This window comes from Artemia sp. Qi Xiang Cuo, chromosome 14 (assembly GCF_049724085.1).
Source record: "Artemia sp. Qi Xiang Cuo chromosome 14, ASM4972408v1, whole genome shotgun sequence".
Taxonomy (NCBI): domain Eukaryota; kingdom Metazoa; phylum Arthropoda; class Branchiopoda; order Anostraca; family Artemiidae; genus Artemia; species Artemia sp. Qi Xiang Cuo.
Window position 1 is genome coordinate 24,101,547 of NC_142807.1, and position 16,745 is coordinate 24,118,291.

A 16,745-nucleotide genomic window follows, 5' to 3' on the forward strand; every position below is an offset into this window, starting at 1 on the left:
GTCCCCAAAAATGAGGCTCAATAATGGGCCGGAAAACTTTTTTCGATTGGTTTGTAGTATATATCCATAAGTGCTTGGGTCAAAAGGACCAAAATCCACAAAAAAGAAAATTGGCTTGCCCAGCAAATAGGCTGAAAGGCATTTTTTGAATGGCTTGAAACTTATATTCTTTTGCTTGGGCCAAAGGGGTAAAAAACTGGTTCGCCCAAAAACAGAGCCCGAATAAGGACTGAGAGGTGTTTTAAAGTCCAATCGGCTTGAAACTCTTAGGTTTCTTCCATGGGCTAAGAAGACCTCATATTTTCGTCAGGAAGGAGAAAGGGGGCTAGGGGCCAGAATATTGTCTGTCCGTGATCGGTCTGAAATTTATGCCTGCAATTCCTTGCACCGCGGTAACCTTTGTACACAAATAAGTTTGAATTGTGGATAACCACCTTCCCAAGAATGGACCAAAAACCTTGTTTCTGATCAGCTCGAAAGTTATATTTATAGTTACTGCGTCAACCGTAAAAAAGGAGAAAAAAAAGTAGAGACGATTGTTTTCTTTCCGAAAGGAACCGTTTCAAAGAAAAGTATTAAAACCTGAAACGAACGGAAATCACTATGAAAACAAATAATGGAAATTCAAAACAAACAGAATATTAAATGAATAGCAGTCTTCAACCAAGTCAACAAAGATTATCAGCAAAACAAAACTTAGGGTAAATTCTGAAATTGAAAAAATATTGCCTTTTTGAGCGGAACCATTGCTCTTTTTGTCGTAAATTAAAAACATCTGATTTTTTTTCACAGTAACTGCAATTCTAATTTTTCTGAATTTATTTGATTTATTGCTCTTTAATTCTGTCTGAAAAAGGGTCTAACTTGTTGTAGCAATCAGACTTCATCTGTGTCCACTGATCTTAAACAGTTAAAACAGTTTAACACGTGAACTGAAAAAGTAAGGGATTAAGCTTTAGCTACAATTTCAGCAGCCAACATGCCGAAAATGATTTTCTACAATTCATTCAGCCAAGGTCCAGGTTTTTTTTCACAGTTGAAAAAAAGTTTGAAAGAACAGGAAGGTAAGTCTGCGAGCCAAGATTATAATATTGGAAGATGCAATGATAATAGTGGTCAAGTATGGCTCAGAAGCTTGGGCACTCCGAAAGACGGCGGAAGATTTAATAGTATGTTTCCCAGAGAAACTGTCTACGGACTGTTTTGGGTACCCGACTGACTCTCCGTATCGCAAACAGTAAGCTGCCCGAAAAAATATGCTTCATTCTCTCTTTCTAGTGCAATAGTGATAGAGTAGTTGAGATAGCTGGGAAATGTTTTGCGGATGTAAGCTGACAGATTTCCAAACATCGCCCTTGTCAGCCCACCATCTAATGCAAAACGATAAGCAGGTCATCCCCGAATGGGATGGGAGGATGTCGTAACGAAAGATTTAAGGGAATGAGAGCTTATTTGGAGGGTATAAAAATAGAATAAGATGGGATGGAGGAGGAACATGTGTAGCTTTGTCGGCATCAGGCGGTTTGGTTCCGCAGTGATTTGTTATTAATAGTATAGTAGTATTCGCTTTAATGCTGCTTCTGACGATTTATTTACTCATTTGTGTGCACAACATGTGCATGAAACAAAATTAACGCATAAATAATGTTGAACAACAAATCCTGGAAGTTAATTGGGATTGGTTTTCAACTTTCAAATTTAATTTTGTAGATAACCTCAACTGCTATTCTAACCTATAAAAATTTTAATCTCTTTTCAATTAAAGGTCTATTCAACGCTGGTATGCAAAGCATGCTGAAAGTCAAGGAGATTACGCGTTAGCTATGGAGTTCTATAAGAAATGTGAGGACATAGCTTCTTTATGCCGCTCTCTCTGCTATAGGAATGAAGTTGTTTTGGCCTGTGACTTTGCCAGAAAAAGCAGAAATAAGGCAGCATGCTATTTCATGGGGAGATACTTCGAAGTTAATGAATCTGACTACGAAAAAGCGTGTCAATATTATTGTGAAGCTGGAGCATTTAGTGCTGCTGTTAGACTGTGCAAGGTATTTTGTTCACTTTATTTGTTCAATTGAAACCGGAGAGAGATCAGAGCCACTTTTGTAGTAGTTTTAAACTAGTGTTTTTTTTTGCAATTTTCTTTAATTGCAAATTTGTTAGAATGCAAATTTACACTCTAGGGCAAGTCACAGTAAGTCAATTTCTAAACAGAGAATAAACAACTCATGACAACCCCCAAGCGCCTGTGACAAACGCAGTTGTTCGGGCTCCCCTTGGTCAGAGATTTAGATTTTACTCCCTTTCTTGCGTCTTTTCTTACAACCTTCTTTTGCCCACTTTAGAACTCCTGATTTTTGTTTCGTCCCAGATATATCGCCAAAAAGCGCAAAACTTAAAATCTATTTTTTGGATAAGTCACCTAGCCTTTTGAATCTTTTTTTAATAGCCTTATAAATTGATATTGCACAAACTTTTCTGCACAGCCTTTTTTTTCATTTATTGGCAGTAAATCCAGTCCTTAAAACTATCTTTAGATAGATAGATGGATATGAAGATAGATTTATTTTCCATATAATTGTAAAATAATTACACAAAAATCTACAAATCCCCACAAAGGATCCATGGCCTGTAGGAGGGTGATCATGAAAAGACCACATAATCATTAAACGTTTAAACTTTTAACGTTTAAACATATAAATATAGCATTAGCATTTGGACACATAAATGTAAATATTAAACTCTTACCATTTAAAGCATTTTCAGAGGCAACGCTGTAGCGTTGCCTATAGTAAAGGCCATACGGCTCCAATGTTTTATTATTATTTATTATTTATTTTTTTTTTTTTCCAGGAGGCACTTCATATGGAAGGGGTCGTCATAGAAACTTCAGAGCGGGATCATTCGATTGGAAATCGAGAGTTCTAGTGCTCTTTTTAATAGTCAAAAATGATTGGAGGGCAACTAGCCCTCCTATTTCTGAGGAGGACACTCCCCCACAACCCTCAGGGCAAGGGTTTTAAGTTATGCCCTGGGGGCATATAAAGTTTTTATAGAAGGCGTTGTCTTAAACTTCAAAACAGGCTCATTCAATTGGAAATTTTAGGGATAGTGCTCTTTTTAATAGTGATTGGAGTGCAACTGTGATTGGAGTGCTATGATAAACAATCATAGCAAAAAACATACAACAAGTAATAATATAAATCAATAAATATATCTTAAAGCGAGTAATGCTTAGACTGAATATGAAAATCAAGCTTAAAACAAAACAAAAAACATTTTGCTATTGAAGTATAAATGAAACTCAAAATAAACAGAAATTGAATAAACAATCATTGCGAACAAACATACAATATATATATTAATATAAATGAATAAATAAATCTTAAAACAAGTGAAACTTATATTGAATATGCAAATCAAGTTTGAATCGAATAAAAATAACTATAAACAAGAGTTTGGGTATCGCCTCACTGCAAAAGCCTAAAACTTACTGCGTCATTGGCGCTTTACTGAAAACGAATTATATTACAAATGTTTTCTTTTGTACTTAACATTGAAAATAAATATTAAAATTACAGTAAAATTTTGAACTGATGAGCTTTTAGCAATTAATATCATTATGCATCAAATATTCAGTTTAATTTATTAGTTCTTTTCAAGATTGGTCAAGACAAATATAGTTTTACTACAAAAAAATTTGGATACTGCCCACTTCTTTAACTGTAAAAACCTAAAGCCTTCTGCGCCATTGTTGCTTCACTGAAAACGAATTACTCGTATATTACAAATATTTTCTTTTCCAGTTCTTACAGCATTGAAAATAAAAATAAAATTACAGTGAAAAAAAATCTTGAACTGATGGATCTTTCAACAATTAATATTATTATGTATCTAATATTCAATTTGATTTTGTTTATACTTTCCAAGACTGTTCAAGACTCATATACTTTTGCCATTTTTTTAACTCTGCCATTTTTTGTAACTAATCGTGTTAGTTGGTTATGAAAACATTCTATGGCTTCTAGGCATTTCTATTTGAGCGGAAAACTGCACCTCAAACTTTGTGGAACATGCATTTTCTTGCATGAAACACCAAAATATAATAAAATGTCAAGTTTCGGAGTGTTCCACCACTCGCAAGCAAGTGCCATTGGTATTTTTGAATCCGCATGGTCAATTTAGGGGGTGGTAGGCTAATTCTCGTAGCAGCCCCATTCCGTCGTGGTATGATTTACATTTTCATCACCTGGCGTCCATACTATCATATAATCTACCAAGAATACAACTACCCGAAATAAGTATCAATAAATAAATGAAACCCAAAACGAACAAAAATTAAAATAAATATTAGAGTCATACTCATAACGAGCATAAATTAATATGAGTAGGGTTCAATACCCCTATGCTTTCTAAAAACCAGAATATAATTTGTACTTTACTGAAAAAAAAAATTCAAATGAGTTTACTGAAAAAAATGGGCATTGTCAATTTAATATACATATGCTGATATTTATTCCCTAAAATCTTAATTAATTTTTGATTTCTTAAAGTTACAAAAGTGTAAAACATTTCAAAGAATTGTTTTCAGTAAAGTGCCAATGACGCAGTAGGTTTTAGGCTTTTGCAGTGAGACGATACCCAAACTCTTGTTTGTAGTTATTTTTATTCGATTCAAACTTGATTTGCATATTCAATTTAAGTTTCACTTGTTTTAAGATTTTTTTTTATTCATTTACATTAATATATATTGTATGTTTGTTCTCATTGATTGTTTATTTAATTTCTGTTCGTTTTAAGTTTCATTTATACTTTAATAGCAAAATATTTGTTTTTGTTTTAAGCTCGATTTTCATATTCAATTTAAGCATTACTCACTTTAATATCAGGTTATTCATTTATATTATTAGTTGCTGTAGGTATTTTTCTCTGATTGTCTATTTGATTTCTGTTCGTTTTGGGTTTCATTTACTTTTTAATGGTATATTTTGGTCGTTTTGAGTTTGAATTTTAACAGGTATTTGTATCTCCTGAGCTTAAGTTTAAAATGGCCTTTACTTTTCTTTGAAAAACTTATTTTTCGGAAAGTTTGTTTTAATTAATCTTCATAAAATGGAAAAAGAAAACAATAAAAAAAAAACAAGGAGAGTTCAGAGTTCATAAGCTTTATCAAACTGCAATGAATCTCAACATCTATTAATATAATAATAATTATGAAAGAATGGATAGCACTATATACGTCAAGGAAAAATTAATCACATGCAAATAAAAAAAATCTCTGTGACTCCTTTGAAGGTGCCAAACGAGTGGCATTCAACAGAAAGATTAAAATCAGATCTTATTGTTGGTGTATGTGGAATTCGGATATTTAGCTTTTACATGGAGCTGAAGAAAAGCGAAAGTTACACAGGAAAGAATATAAAGTTTTTCAATATCAAGTAACGGTTTGATTGCCGAACAATTTACATCCTGGGAAAGATTTATAGCTTTATTATAAGTATTCGAAAGCAGTTTGAGAAAAGAAGGGAAAGTATACCTCTATATGACTGGACAATAAGAAACATAAGAATAAATTAAGCTATGAAATAGGATTCTTTTGGTCCAGAGAAAATATGTTTGAGTTTTCTTAGAATACCGAGGGTTCTGCATACCTTCATTTTAATAAAATCAATATGGTAGTTAAAAGACAAATTTTCATCTAGGAGGATACCTAGGAAACGTACATGGCTATCCTTTGGTCTACTAATAAATCCTTTGGATATATGAATGTCGGATAATTGAGGACAAGCTTGAGATATATGACAAAAAAAAACTAAGAAACTAGTTTTAGAAACATTTAAGGCAAGAGGTTTAGCATCAAACCAAATTGACTGTTCTCCCAGAAGTAATAAGGGTGGTATTATCGGCAAAAGTAACAAGAGAATCCGAGGTAAGCAAACTATGGTTATGGGTACGGGAAAACGTTGGACGATATAGGCGAGATCAATAAAGAGGATTTTTGTTTTTAACTGCAAAAATTAGGTCATTTACATAAATTAAAAAGAGTACAGGCCCTAAAATTGACCCTTGAGGGGCCCCCTGATCAACACTTGATGGTGATCGAAAAAGTGGATCAAGAGAAATTATTCTACCAGACATGAAAAACTTGAACCAAAATAACACACTACCTCTTACGCCAAAATGAGAAAGTTTAAATAGAAGTACATCAGGTTAAAGAATCATAATAAAATAATAATAAAAATATAAGAAAAATAAATAAATAGATAAAAATAACTTCTAACAAGCTTTAACAATAACTTTAACGATTTTTTTTTAACAAACCGAGTGAGTGACTCCTTCGAGCTGATTCAGGCAACTTATTTCACACAATACGACTCGCCATTAAAGGATTAAAATCTGACCTTACACATGGAGTAAAAGGAACTTACTCCAATATGATTTTTTTTTTGTATTGCAAAGATTATTATTATTCTTATCATAGGCAAAAGATAGCGGAGCAGTTAGGGGTCAAGGGAGGTCACCATGAAGCTGAGGGAAAGTTAAACATGCACACGAAAGAATATACAGTGACTCGAGATCAAACATTGGGCTAATTCCTGAACGACTAGTTTCTTGAATGAGGTTTTTAGCTTAATTGTAAATCTTAGAAAGTGGTTTTAACAGTGAAAGAAAGGTTGACATCCATACAATTGGACAGTAAAAAACGTGCGATTGGATCTAGCAGTGAAAAGAATTTTCAAATTAATCCAGGAAAAGCATGCTTAAGTTTCCTTAAAATACCGATACTTCTGCATATCCTTATTTTAATCAAATCAAGGTGACGCTTGAAAGACATGTTTTCATCAACAAGAATGCCCAAAAAAACGAACATATTGCATTATATATCTATGAATTATCACACTTATTATTACTTGTATCTTTACATCTATGAATTATCCCATTTGGCTCGTGAATCACCGATAACTGGGGATAAACCTGAGAAACACGTGAAAAAATAAAAAAAACAGGACTTGGAAAAATTTAGGGTAAGATAACTAGCATGAAGCCACAAAATCACTCTCTCAAAAAAAAATTTCAAATTCATTCGAAGCTCTGATTCGCAGTTTCCCGAAGTGTCAAGTGTTCTGTCATCGGCAAAATAAACAAGAACATCAGAAGAAGGTGAACTATAGTTGCCACTATGGGCAAGGGAATGACAGAGGATGACAGAGTCTACAGTAATTATTCTGCTTTTTCTGCTACATCAATTATTCTACTTTTTGCTTTTTAATTACATAAAAAAGCAGGCTTTTTGACTGCTTTTTGATCATTTGCAGGCTTTTTTGCAGGCTTTTTGATCATTTAAAAAATCAGAAATAGCACAGGCCCTAAAACAGATCCCTGGGGGACGCCAAAATTCACTTGTGAGGGTGAACAGAAAAGTGGGTTAACCGAAATTAGCCTATCATTCAAATAACACTGAAACCAAGAAAATACATTTCCCCTTATGCCAAAATGAGATATCTTCGATAGAAGAATTTCATGGGTTAAGGAATCGAATGCCTTACAAATATCCAGGAACATAGCAGCCGGAATTAATCCCGAATCTAATACAGAATGTATAAAATTCAAAAGGATCATACAGGCCTGTTCAGTGGAGTACTTCATTCGGAAACCAAATTGAAAATCATGAAGAAAATTCTTATACTTTAGAAAAGCAAGGAGAAGAGAAAGCATAGCCTTTTCAATGATTTTACTAAATACTGATACAATTGAAATTGGTCGATAATTGGCTGGATCATTTCTTGGTCCACCTTTATACAAAATAATAATCCAAAAACACTTGAGAGCATTCGGAAAAACTTCACATTCAAATGAAAGATTAACAAAGATTATCAATATTAACAAAGAACTTTGAAACTTTGAAGAAACTTTGAAAGACTAACAAAGTTATCCCCCTTGGCGTGCAATTGTTTTGCAGTCAAAAACTGGTGCTAAAGGAATATGGAGATACACAGATTTTTGCTAAAGCACTCTAGACCCTAGTGCTCGGATAACCCTAGTGCTCGCAAAAGAACGGAAAAAGATGTTGGTAAAGCATTTAACGAATTGGATTCGTTACCAGAAATTTATAAATCGTCATCACCTACTTATCTAGCATTAAACCCAGCGAGCGTTATTGCAGAAGATTCACTGCACCTAGCCTAATCCTTCAAAAAATAGCTTTTACCCATGATGAATTAAATCGTACACAAGCGAATCTTACAGCTGAGATTTCCCGTCAAGTCAATGCTAAACTATCAGCCCCTGATATAGCAAATCAGGCAATTGATCCTATAGTAAAAAAAATCATGATGCAATTTACATTGATTACAACCCAAAATTCCAAGAAATAGAAAAACCGCTCAAAGGACTATTTGCAATGGTTAAAAGCTTGGAAAGTAGGATTTTGTCATTGGAATCAAAAGTGGATGATTTTGAAAAAGAAAACATGTTGGATTGCTTAGTGATGAATGGAGTAAAACAGAGGCTTTGAAATTATCTAAAGAAAGAAATATCAGTTATCATTAAAGACAAGATGCTGGTCCATGGTTTTGAAGTCAATAATATTGTAAATGTTTATCGATGTAGTCTGAATGACTCTAATGATCAATCTGAAGTGTCTACAATGGTGATACGCTTCAAAAATGCTGAAATAGCTCGAATTATTTTCAAAGCAAAGATTGAATTAGCAAAAAGTGGAATATTTTTGTCAGAATCGCTAACAAAAAAGCGCCGTGAAGTTTTGAATGTGGCAAGAGATTGCTTCGGTAAATTTAATGTGTGGACTGACCGTTTTCGGTCAATCCACACATTTTGGTCAAACCACCTGGTCAATCAATGTTTTTTTTTGCGTGTATATTTTATGGTTTAATGCCATGTCTAGAATTGGTTGTCTTTTTTTTTACTGACAAATTAGGTACGCGCCCAGTTGAAGGACGACTTTTTGAGCTAGAAAATAACCCGTTAGATGTTTTAAGCATGATTAATAATTCTATTGGGAATATTTATAGTGATTTGACCACAATGAACCCCTCAGTAACGAGTAAATATATTTCTAATGTAAGGGAGGCTGCCAAACAAAATGGAAATTTTTCAGCGCTCCAGTTGAATATTCAGGGTCTTTGTTCCGTCTAAAACAGATTGTTTCTGATGGGCTACCTGATATTGTTGGTTTCTGTGAGACTTTCTTAGATCCTAATAATGATATGCTTTTGGATTTGCAAGGTTATAAGATGGAGCGACTGAATCGACAAAAGATGGCCAAGGGTGGTCTTGCCTTGTACATTCTAATGATCTCCCATATTCTCTTAGAATGGATCTATCCAGAAATATCGAAGGTGTCTTTGAGTCACTGTTCATCGATATTAAATGAGGAGGTAAGAATTTTATTGTTGGTATTATTCATCGATCTCCTAGTGGTTCTATTCTTCTGTTTCTACGCATCCTTAATGATCTGCTTGAAACCATCCTCAAACAGTCGATTGAGTTAATTATTATGGGAGATTTTGATATAAATTTGATGGATATAAGGTCTTCCGTATCATTTTCTTTCGTCCATGCTTGCAGGTATTTTGAGTGATTCTGATTTTTGTAATTTATTTTATACTTTCTGTGAGTCTATTAAAGAAGCTGGATTCGATATTTGTTCTGTTTCACCTTCTAATCATAAGTCTAAGAAGGCCTTTCCTCAAAATCCTTGGATGACCCCTGGTCTTCTTAGGAGTTGTAGGAGAAAAAATAATCTCTGGAGGACCTTTAAGTCTGCTAGGGTCTCAATGAAGAGTTCATTGTCAGAGTTCAAAGAGTGAAGAGCTAAACAAGTTTTCGATTAAATCGGATATAGTCCTTGCTGAAATTTGATGAGCTTGCGTCAAAAGCCAAGCGCATATTACAAACGTGAGTATTTTTGGGTGGCAAATTGGAACATTTTGTTGTTGAAGTTTACTGCATGAAGTGTGCCCCCTCCTCACTTTTGTAGATAGTAAAACGGCAAAGTACAAACCGTTCGATTTTGTCCTAGCTTCGTTTCAGGGATACCCCTTATTGCCATCAGTGGTAATAGAAACCACCAAAGACCAAAAAAATCAAGCTAGATGTCTAGTCTTTTGCTACGGTACCCATTCGGGGCATAATATAGCTGAAGCACATATCTGCAAATGGAATAAGGACTTTAAAGAAGCTTGTACAAGGCTTATAAATAAGGTGGGAACAATATCAAAAGGCTTGAATTTTGACATAAGCGTAGCAATGAGAATAAATAATTATTTATCTTTGAGTGGGGCAAGCAATCCAGCTATTCTCAAGAAATCCAAGTATTTTAATGCACGACTCAGATGATAATAGTGCTGAATACTAACCCAGAGCCACAATCCATAAATAATCCTTAAGCCGTAATGCAAGTTTATAAATTTATCTAACAAGTTTTAATTATAAGTTCATAGTGATCCACTTGTTGTTTATTCCGAACAAGTACACAGTTAATCTGGCTTAAATTCAATTAGTTTTTAACTGGTCAAGTACCAAAAGAGAACTGAGAACTGCAAGGGAAATACCTAGCACTTTTCTTAACATTACATGAAATCTTAGCGTTACATTAAAGGTTAATAGTTTTGTTTTTTTGTTGTCGTTTGCTTGTTTTTTTTTCTTTTACAACAAATCAGAAGAGAAACATGAGGTCTCTTACGAATGCCTTTTACGAGTAAGAATGATTCTAACTGGTAAAATTTTAATAACAGTCGTAGTGTAAAGTCGAGGGCAAGATCAGCATTATAATATTTATAACTTATTTTAGGAAAATCAACTGGATAAGGTGATTTATTTGGTGGCTCTTCAAGCAAGTGCTCAAGATCAACTGGTTGCAGCTGCATATCTTGAATCAAGACCTTCATCTTCCATAGCCAATGCAGCAAAACTTTATGCTAAAGCAGGTTATATTTTGAAAGCCCTGGAACTGGCAAACCTGTGAGAATTTTTTTTTTCATCTTATTGAATAGAGGATCATTTTTGCATTTATCAGTTATGCTATTATTTTCGTCTAAAACACATTTTTTTAATTCTTCGTCCTTCCTCGGCAAGCGATCCTCTTAAATCTTGCAAAAGAAAAATCATTTTGTGTACGCCCGCAAGTAGGCATGTACATTAATTAACTCCCACTGGAAATAAAAGGGTTGAGGACGGTCAAACATGTTTCTTGCGCACAAACATAAATAATGCTACAACTTTGGTTTTCAATATAACAAAAACAAATATGAGACTCATATTCTACCACATATTTCAGCATAAATCCCTTCTTAAACCTCAAGGCATACGCCTATAGAGGAGCAGTAGAAATACCCCTTAAAATGATCTAGAAATGTCCCTATAGAGGAGCAGTAGAAATATCCCTTAAAATGGTCTAGAAACACTCCTACAGAGGAGCAGTAGAAATACCCCTTAAAATGATCTTGAAATACGCCTATAGAGGAGCAGTAGAAATATCCCTTAAAATGATCTAGAAATACCCCTATAGAGGAGCAGTAGAAATACCCCTTAAAATTTGTTCTTTCTTCCTTTCTCTAATAGAAAAATTGTTGAAAGGGTTGAAAAATATAAGTTGTTCTTTGGGATAGCTCAAAGATTTTAGTACCTTTGTTGTGTCCTTTTCTTAATTTCTTTTACGTTGGAACCTATTTTATTAGATTGAGGAGCTGAAATTGACCTCTCAAAAACATGACATGCTACTGTATTTTAATTGAAAGGTGAGGAGTGCATTAATCATAGGCCTAATAATTACTGTGGGAGAGTCCTGAGTCGAATAGTCTTATTGTGACGTCCCGAAAAGTTTGGCAAAATGTCCTAGATATCTATGACCCAGAGCTTTGTTCCTGATCTATTCATTTCTACAACTTCCCCTAAACGGGAATGCATAAAGTTATGTACTGATACAGCCCTTGTTAGAGAGATAAACAGCAAAACCACTTTTTTGAAAAAAAAATTGATAAGAGTTTTGAAAAGTTATCGTGGTGTTCTTAGCTATGGCACAAATAACAAACAGTAGTAGTCATTCAGATAACTGTTAGATAACGAACATATGGTAGCCGGCGTTTACCCCCCCCCCCTCGGTGATTACCCCCGGTAAATACCCCCGCGGAAAACACCCCCCTGCGGAAAATACCCCCCCCCCCCACGGAAAATAATACACAAGTTTACACAAGTACCAAAATTCCTTCCCCCTACGGAAATTAAAAAAAAACTCAAATAAAACTCAAATTTGGAAAGCCTTATTTTCCATGGGGGGGGGAGGGGTATTTTGCGGGGGGGGGGGGTATTTACCGGGCGTTATTTTCTGAGGGGGTATTTTCCGGGAGGGTATGTTCTGGGGGGTATTTTCCGCGGGGGGGAGCGCTTAGAACCCGAACATATAGCCCATCAACTGGTGAAAGATCGTTCCCAAAAATATGGAACGTTAGGCTATACAATTCTTTCATAAGTCACAAGAGAAACAGAACATGAAAAAAGAACGCAAAACCTTATGAAAAAAAAATTATAATCTATTTAAACTCGCCGTTAAAAGATGCATGATAAGCAAAATCATTTTCCTGTTGAACTTGTTTAGCCATTAGGAATACATGTTTTGAAGGCTTTTGCAAAGTGGAAAATCACACGTAGAAAAACCGAGATGCTTGATATTTGATGAGATATCTTCAATAGCCAAAACTCGTAGCAAGCAGAAAAAAGTGGGCCAAGGCCAACTAAAATTCAGTCCCAAATAGCAAACAATATGCATTAAATTAGAAAGAGCCTTCACGTAGTTTTACATGATATCTTGTTGTCTTTTTACATCGTTTCACTTGCTTCAATTTGTCCTAGAAATATACCTTCCAAAATATTATCTGCTAAAAGAATTGACCAATGTTAATTGAGTGAATAATATTAATTGACTGTATTAAAGATATTTAAGGAAGTTATTGATAATATTTACACACAAGAACAACAGAAAGTTGTTTTCTTGTGTGTTAAAAAACACACAAGAAAAACAAGGAGAGCAGGATCACTTTTTTCGGCTGTAATAGGGATAAATATTTGATTCTTGACAAACTCAGGACTGTTTATGTCAAACTCAAAAGTAGAGATGCCTTATTGACTCGTGACGGGGCTCCTTATAAGGGCATAGCCTCCCTAGGGAGAAAGATTACGTAATGGGGTCAATGACCTCTTTTTCCAAGTACTGTCAATCATTAATCAAATTGTTTCCAGGCGAAGTTTAATAATGTCTGACAGGTGATGTCAAGATTGATTGATATATCACGAAATGGGAATTAATTTGTTGTTTCTAAGGGGAATTATTGATTTAAGAAAGGGGAATTAATTTGTTGTTTCTAAGGGGAATTATTGATTCAAGAAAGGGGAATTAATTTGTTGTTTCTAAGGAAAATGGATTTCTGAGAAATTGATTACATAATCAGTAGAACCCTATCAGAAGGTCATGACGGGAGTCCATACATGGGCATAGAATGACGTAATTGACTAGGAAAATGGATTTCTTAGAAATTGATTACATAATCAGTAGAACCCTATCAGAAGGTCATGACGGGAGTCCATACATGGGCATATAAAGACTTAATCGACTAGGAAAATGGATTTCTGAGAAATGGATTACATAATCAGTAGAACCCTATCGGAAGGTCATGACGTGAGTACATACATTGGCATAGAATGACGTACTTGACTAGGAAAATGGATTTCTGAGAAATTGATTACATAATCTGTAAAACCCTATCAGAAGGTCATGACGGGAGTCCATACACGGGCTTAGAATGACGTCATTGACTAGTAAAATGGATTTATGAGAAATTTATTACATAATCAGTATAACACTATCAGAAGGTCATGACGGGAGTCCATACACGGGCTTAGAATGATGTAATCGACTAGGAAAATGGATTTCTGAGAAATTGATTACATAATCAGTAGAACCCTATCAGAAGGTCATGACGGGAGTCCATGCATGGGCATAGAATGACGTAATCGACTAGGAAAATGGATTTCTGAGAAATTGATTACATAATCAGTAGAACCCTATCAGAAGGTCATGACGGGAGTCCATACATGGGCATAGAATGACGTAATCGACTAAGACAAGCAAGTTACTTTCTTAATGTCCCTCCTAAACCCATTTTCCAACTTGAAGTACTTATCTTTTTTACCCACAACTATACTTTAAAGCTTTTTGGATACCTCAACACAAAGAAATACTTTTCAAATACCATTTCAGAGCCCGTTACTTTCTTAATGTCCTTCCTAAACCCATTTTCCAACTTGAAGTACTTATCTTTTTCACCCACAACTAGACTTTACAGCTTTTTGGATACCGCAACACCAAGAAATATTTTTCAAAGACCATTTCAGAGCAAGTTACTTTCTTAATCTCACTCCTAAACCCATTTTCCAACTTGAAGTACTTATCTTTTTCACTCACAACTATACTTTACAGCTTTTTGGATACCTCAACACCAAGAAATACCTTTCAAAGACCATTTCAAAGCAAGTTACTTTCTTAATGTCCCTCCTAAACCCATTTTCCAACTTGAATTACTTATCTGTTTCACCCACAACTATACTTTATAGCTTTTTGGATACCTCAACACCAAGAAATACTTTTCAAAGACCGTTTCAGAGCAAGTTACTTTCTTAATGTCCCTCCTAAACCCATTTTTCAACTTGAAGTACTTATCTTTTTCACCCACAACTATACTTGACAGCTTTTTGGATACCTCTACACCAAGAAATACTTTTCAAAGTCAATTTCAGAGCAAGTTACTTTCTTAATGTCCCTCCTAAACCCATTTTCCAACTTGAAGTACTTATCTTTTTCACCAACAACTATACTTTACAGCTTTTTGAGTGTCCCAACACCAAGAAATGCCTTTCAAAATGCATTTCAGAGCAAGTTACTTTCTTAATGTTCCTTCTAAACTCATTTTCCAACTTGAAGTACTTATCTTTTTCACCCTCAACTATACCTTACAGCTTTTTGGATACCTCAACACCAAGAAATACCTTTCAAAGACCATTTCAGAGCAAGTTACTTTCTTAATGTCCCTCCTAAACCCATTTTCCAACTTGAAGTACTTATCTTTTTCACCCAGATCAATACATTACAGCTTTTTGGTTACCTCAACACCAAGAAATACTTTTCAAAGACAATTTCAGAGCCAGTTACTTTCTTAATGTTCCTCCAACACCCATTTTCCAACTTGAAGTACAAGTATTTTTCACCACAACTAAACTTTACAGCTTTTTGAGTGTCCCAACACCAAGAAATACCTTTCAAAAGGTATTTCAGAGCAAGTTACTTTCTTAATGTTCCTTCTAAACTCATTTTCCAACTTGAAGTACTTATCTTTTTCACCCTCAACTATACCTTACAGCTTTTTGGATACCTCAACACCAAGAAATACCTTTCAAAGACCATTTCAGAGCAAGTTACTTTCTTAATGTCCCTCCTAAACCTATTTTGCAACTTGAAGTACTTATCTTTTTCACTCACAACTATACTTTACAGCTTTTTGAGTGTCACAACACCAAGAAATACTTTTCAAAGACCATTTCAGAGCAAGTTACTTTCTTAATGTCCCTCCTAAACCCATTTTCCAACTTGAAGTACTTATTTTTTTTTTAACCGCAACTGTAGTTTACAACATTTTGGATACCTCAACACCAAGAAATACTTTTCAAAGACCATTTCAGAGCAAGTTACTTTCTTAATGTCCCTCTTAAACCCATTTTCCAACTTGAAGTACTTATATTTTTCACCCACAACTATACTTTACAGCTTTTTGGATACCTCAACACCAAGAAATACTTTTCAAAGACCATTTCAGAGCAAGTTACTTTCTTAATGTACCTCCTAAACTCATTTTCCAACTTGAAGTACTTATCTTTTTCACCCGAAACTATACTTTACAGCTATTTGGTTACCTCAACACCAAGAAATACATTTCAAGGACCATTTCAGAACAAGTTACTTTCTTAATGTCTCTCCTAAACCCATTTTCCAACTTGAAGTACTTATTTTTTTTACCCGCAACTGTAGTTTACAACATTTTGGATACCTCAACACCAAGAAATACTTTTCAAGGACCATTTCAGAGCAAGTTACTTTCTTAATGTCCCTCCTAAAGCCATTTTCCAACTTGAAGTACTTGTCTTTTTCATCACAACTATACCTTAGAGTTTTTTGGTTACCGCAAAACTAAGAAATACTTTTCAATAACCTTTTCAGAGCAAGTTAGTTTCTTAATGTCCATCCTAAACAAATTTTCCAACTCTAAGTACTCATCTTATTCATCACAACTATACCCGAGAGCTTTTTAGTTACCTCAAAACTAAGAAATACTTTTCACAGACCAATTCAGAGAAAGTTACATTCTTAATTTCACTCATACACACATTTTACCAGTTGAAGTACTTCTCTTTTTCATCAAAACTATACTGTACAGCTTTTTGGTTACCTCAACACCAAGAAAGACTTTTCAAAGACCATTTCAGAGCAAGTTACTTTCTTAATGTTCCTCCTAAACCCATTTTGCAACTTTAAGTACTTTTCTTTTTCACCCACAAATATACCCTTCAGGTTTTTGGTTACCTCAACATCAAGAAATACTTTTCAAAGACCGTTTCAGAGCAAGTTACTATCTTAATGTCAATTCTAAATCCATTTTCAAACTTGAAGTACTTATATTTTT

At 34.5% G+C, this 16,745-nt stretch overlaps 1 protein-coding gene across 1 annotated transcript in view; it reads left to right on the forward strand.

The window, feature by feature from the left end:
* The first annotated feature begins 1,769 nt into the window (after nucleotides 1-1,769).
* The window catches only part of LOC148944287 (intraflagellar transport protein 140 homolog), a 29,652-nt gene continuing 14,676 nt past the window's right edge, over nucleotides 1,770-16,745 (forward strand). The window contains exons 1-2 of the mRNA XM_089099826.1: nucleotides 1,770-2,045; nucleotides 10,811-10,980. Of these exons, the coding sequence (XP_088955952.1) occupies nucleotides 1,824-2,045; nucleotides 10,811-10,980 (392 nt within the window). The 5' untranslated portion in view covers nucleotides 1,770-1,823. The remainder of the gene's footprint in view (nucleotides 2,046-10,810; nucleotides 10,981-16,745) is intronic.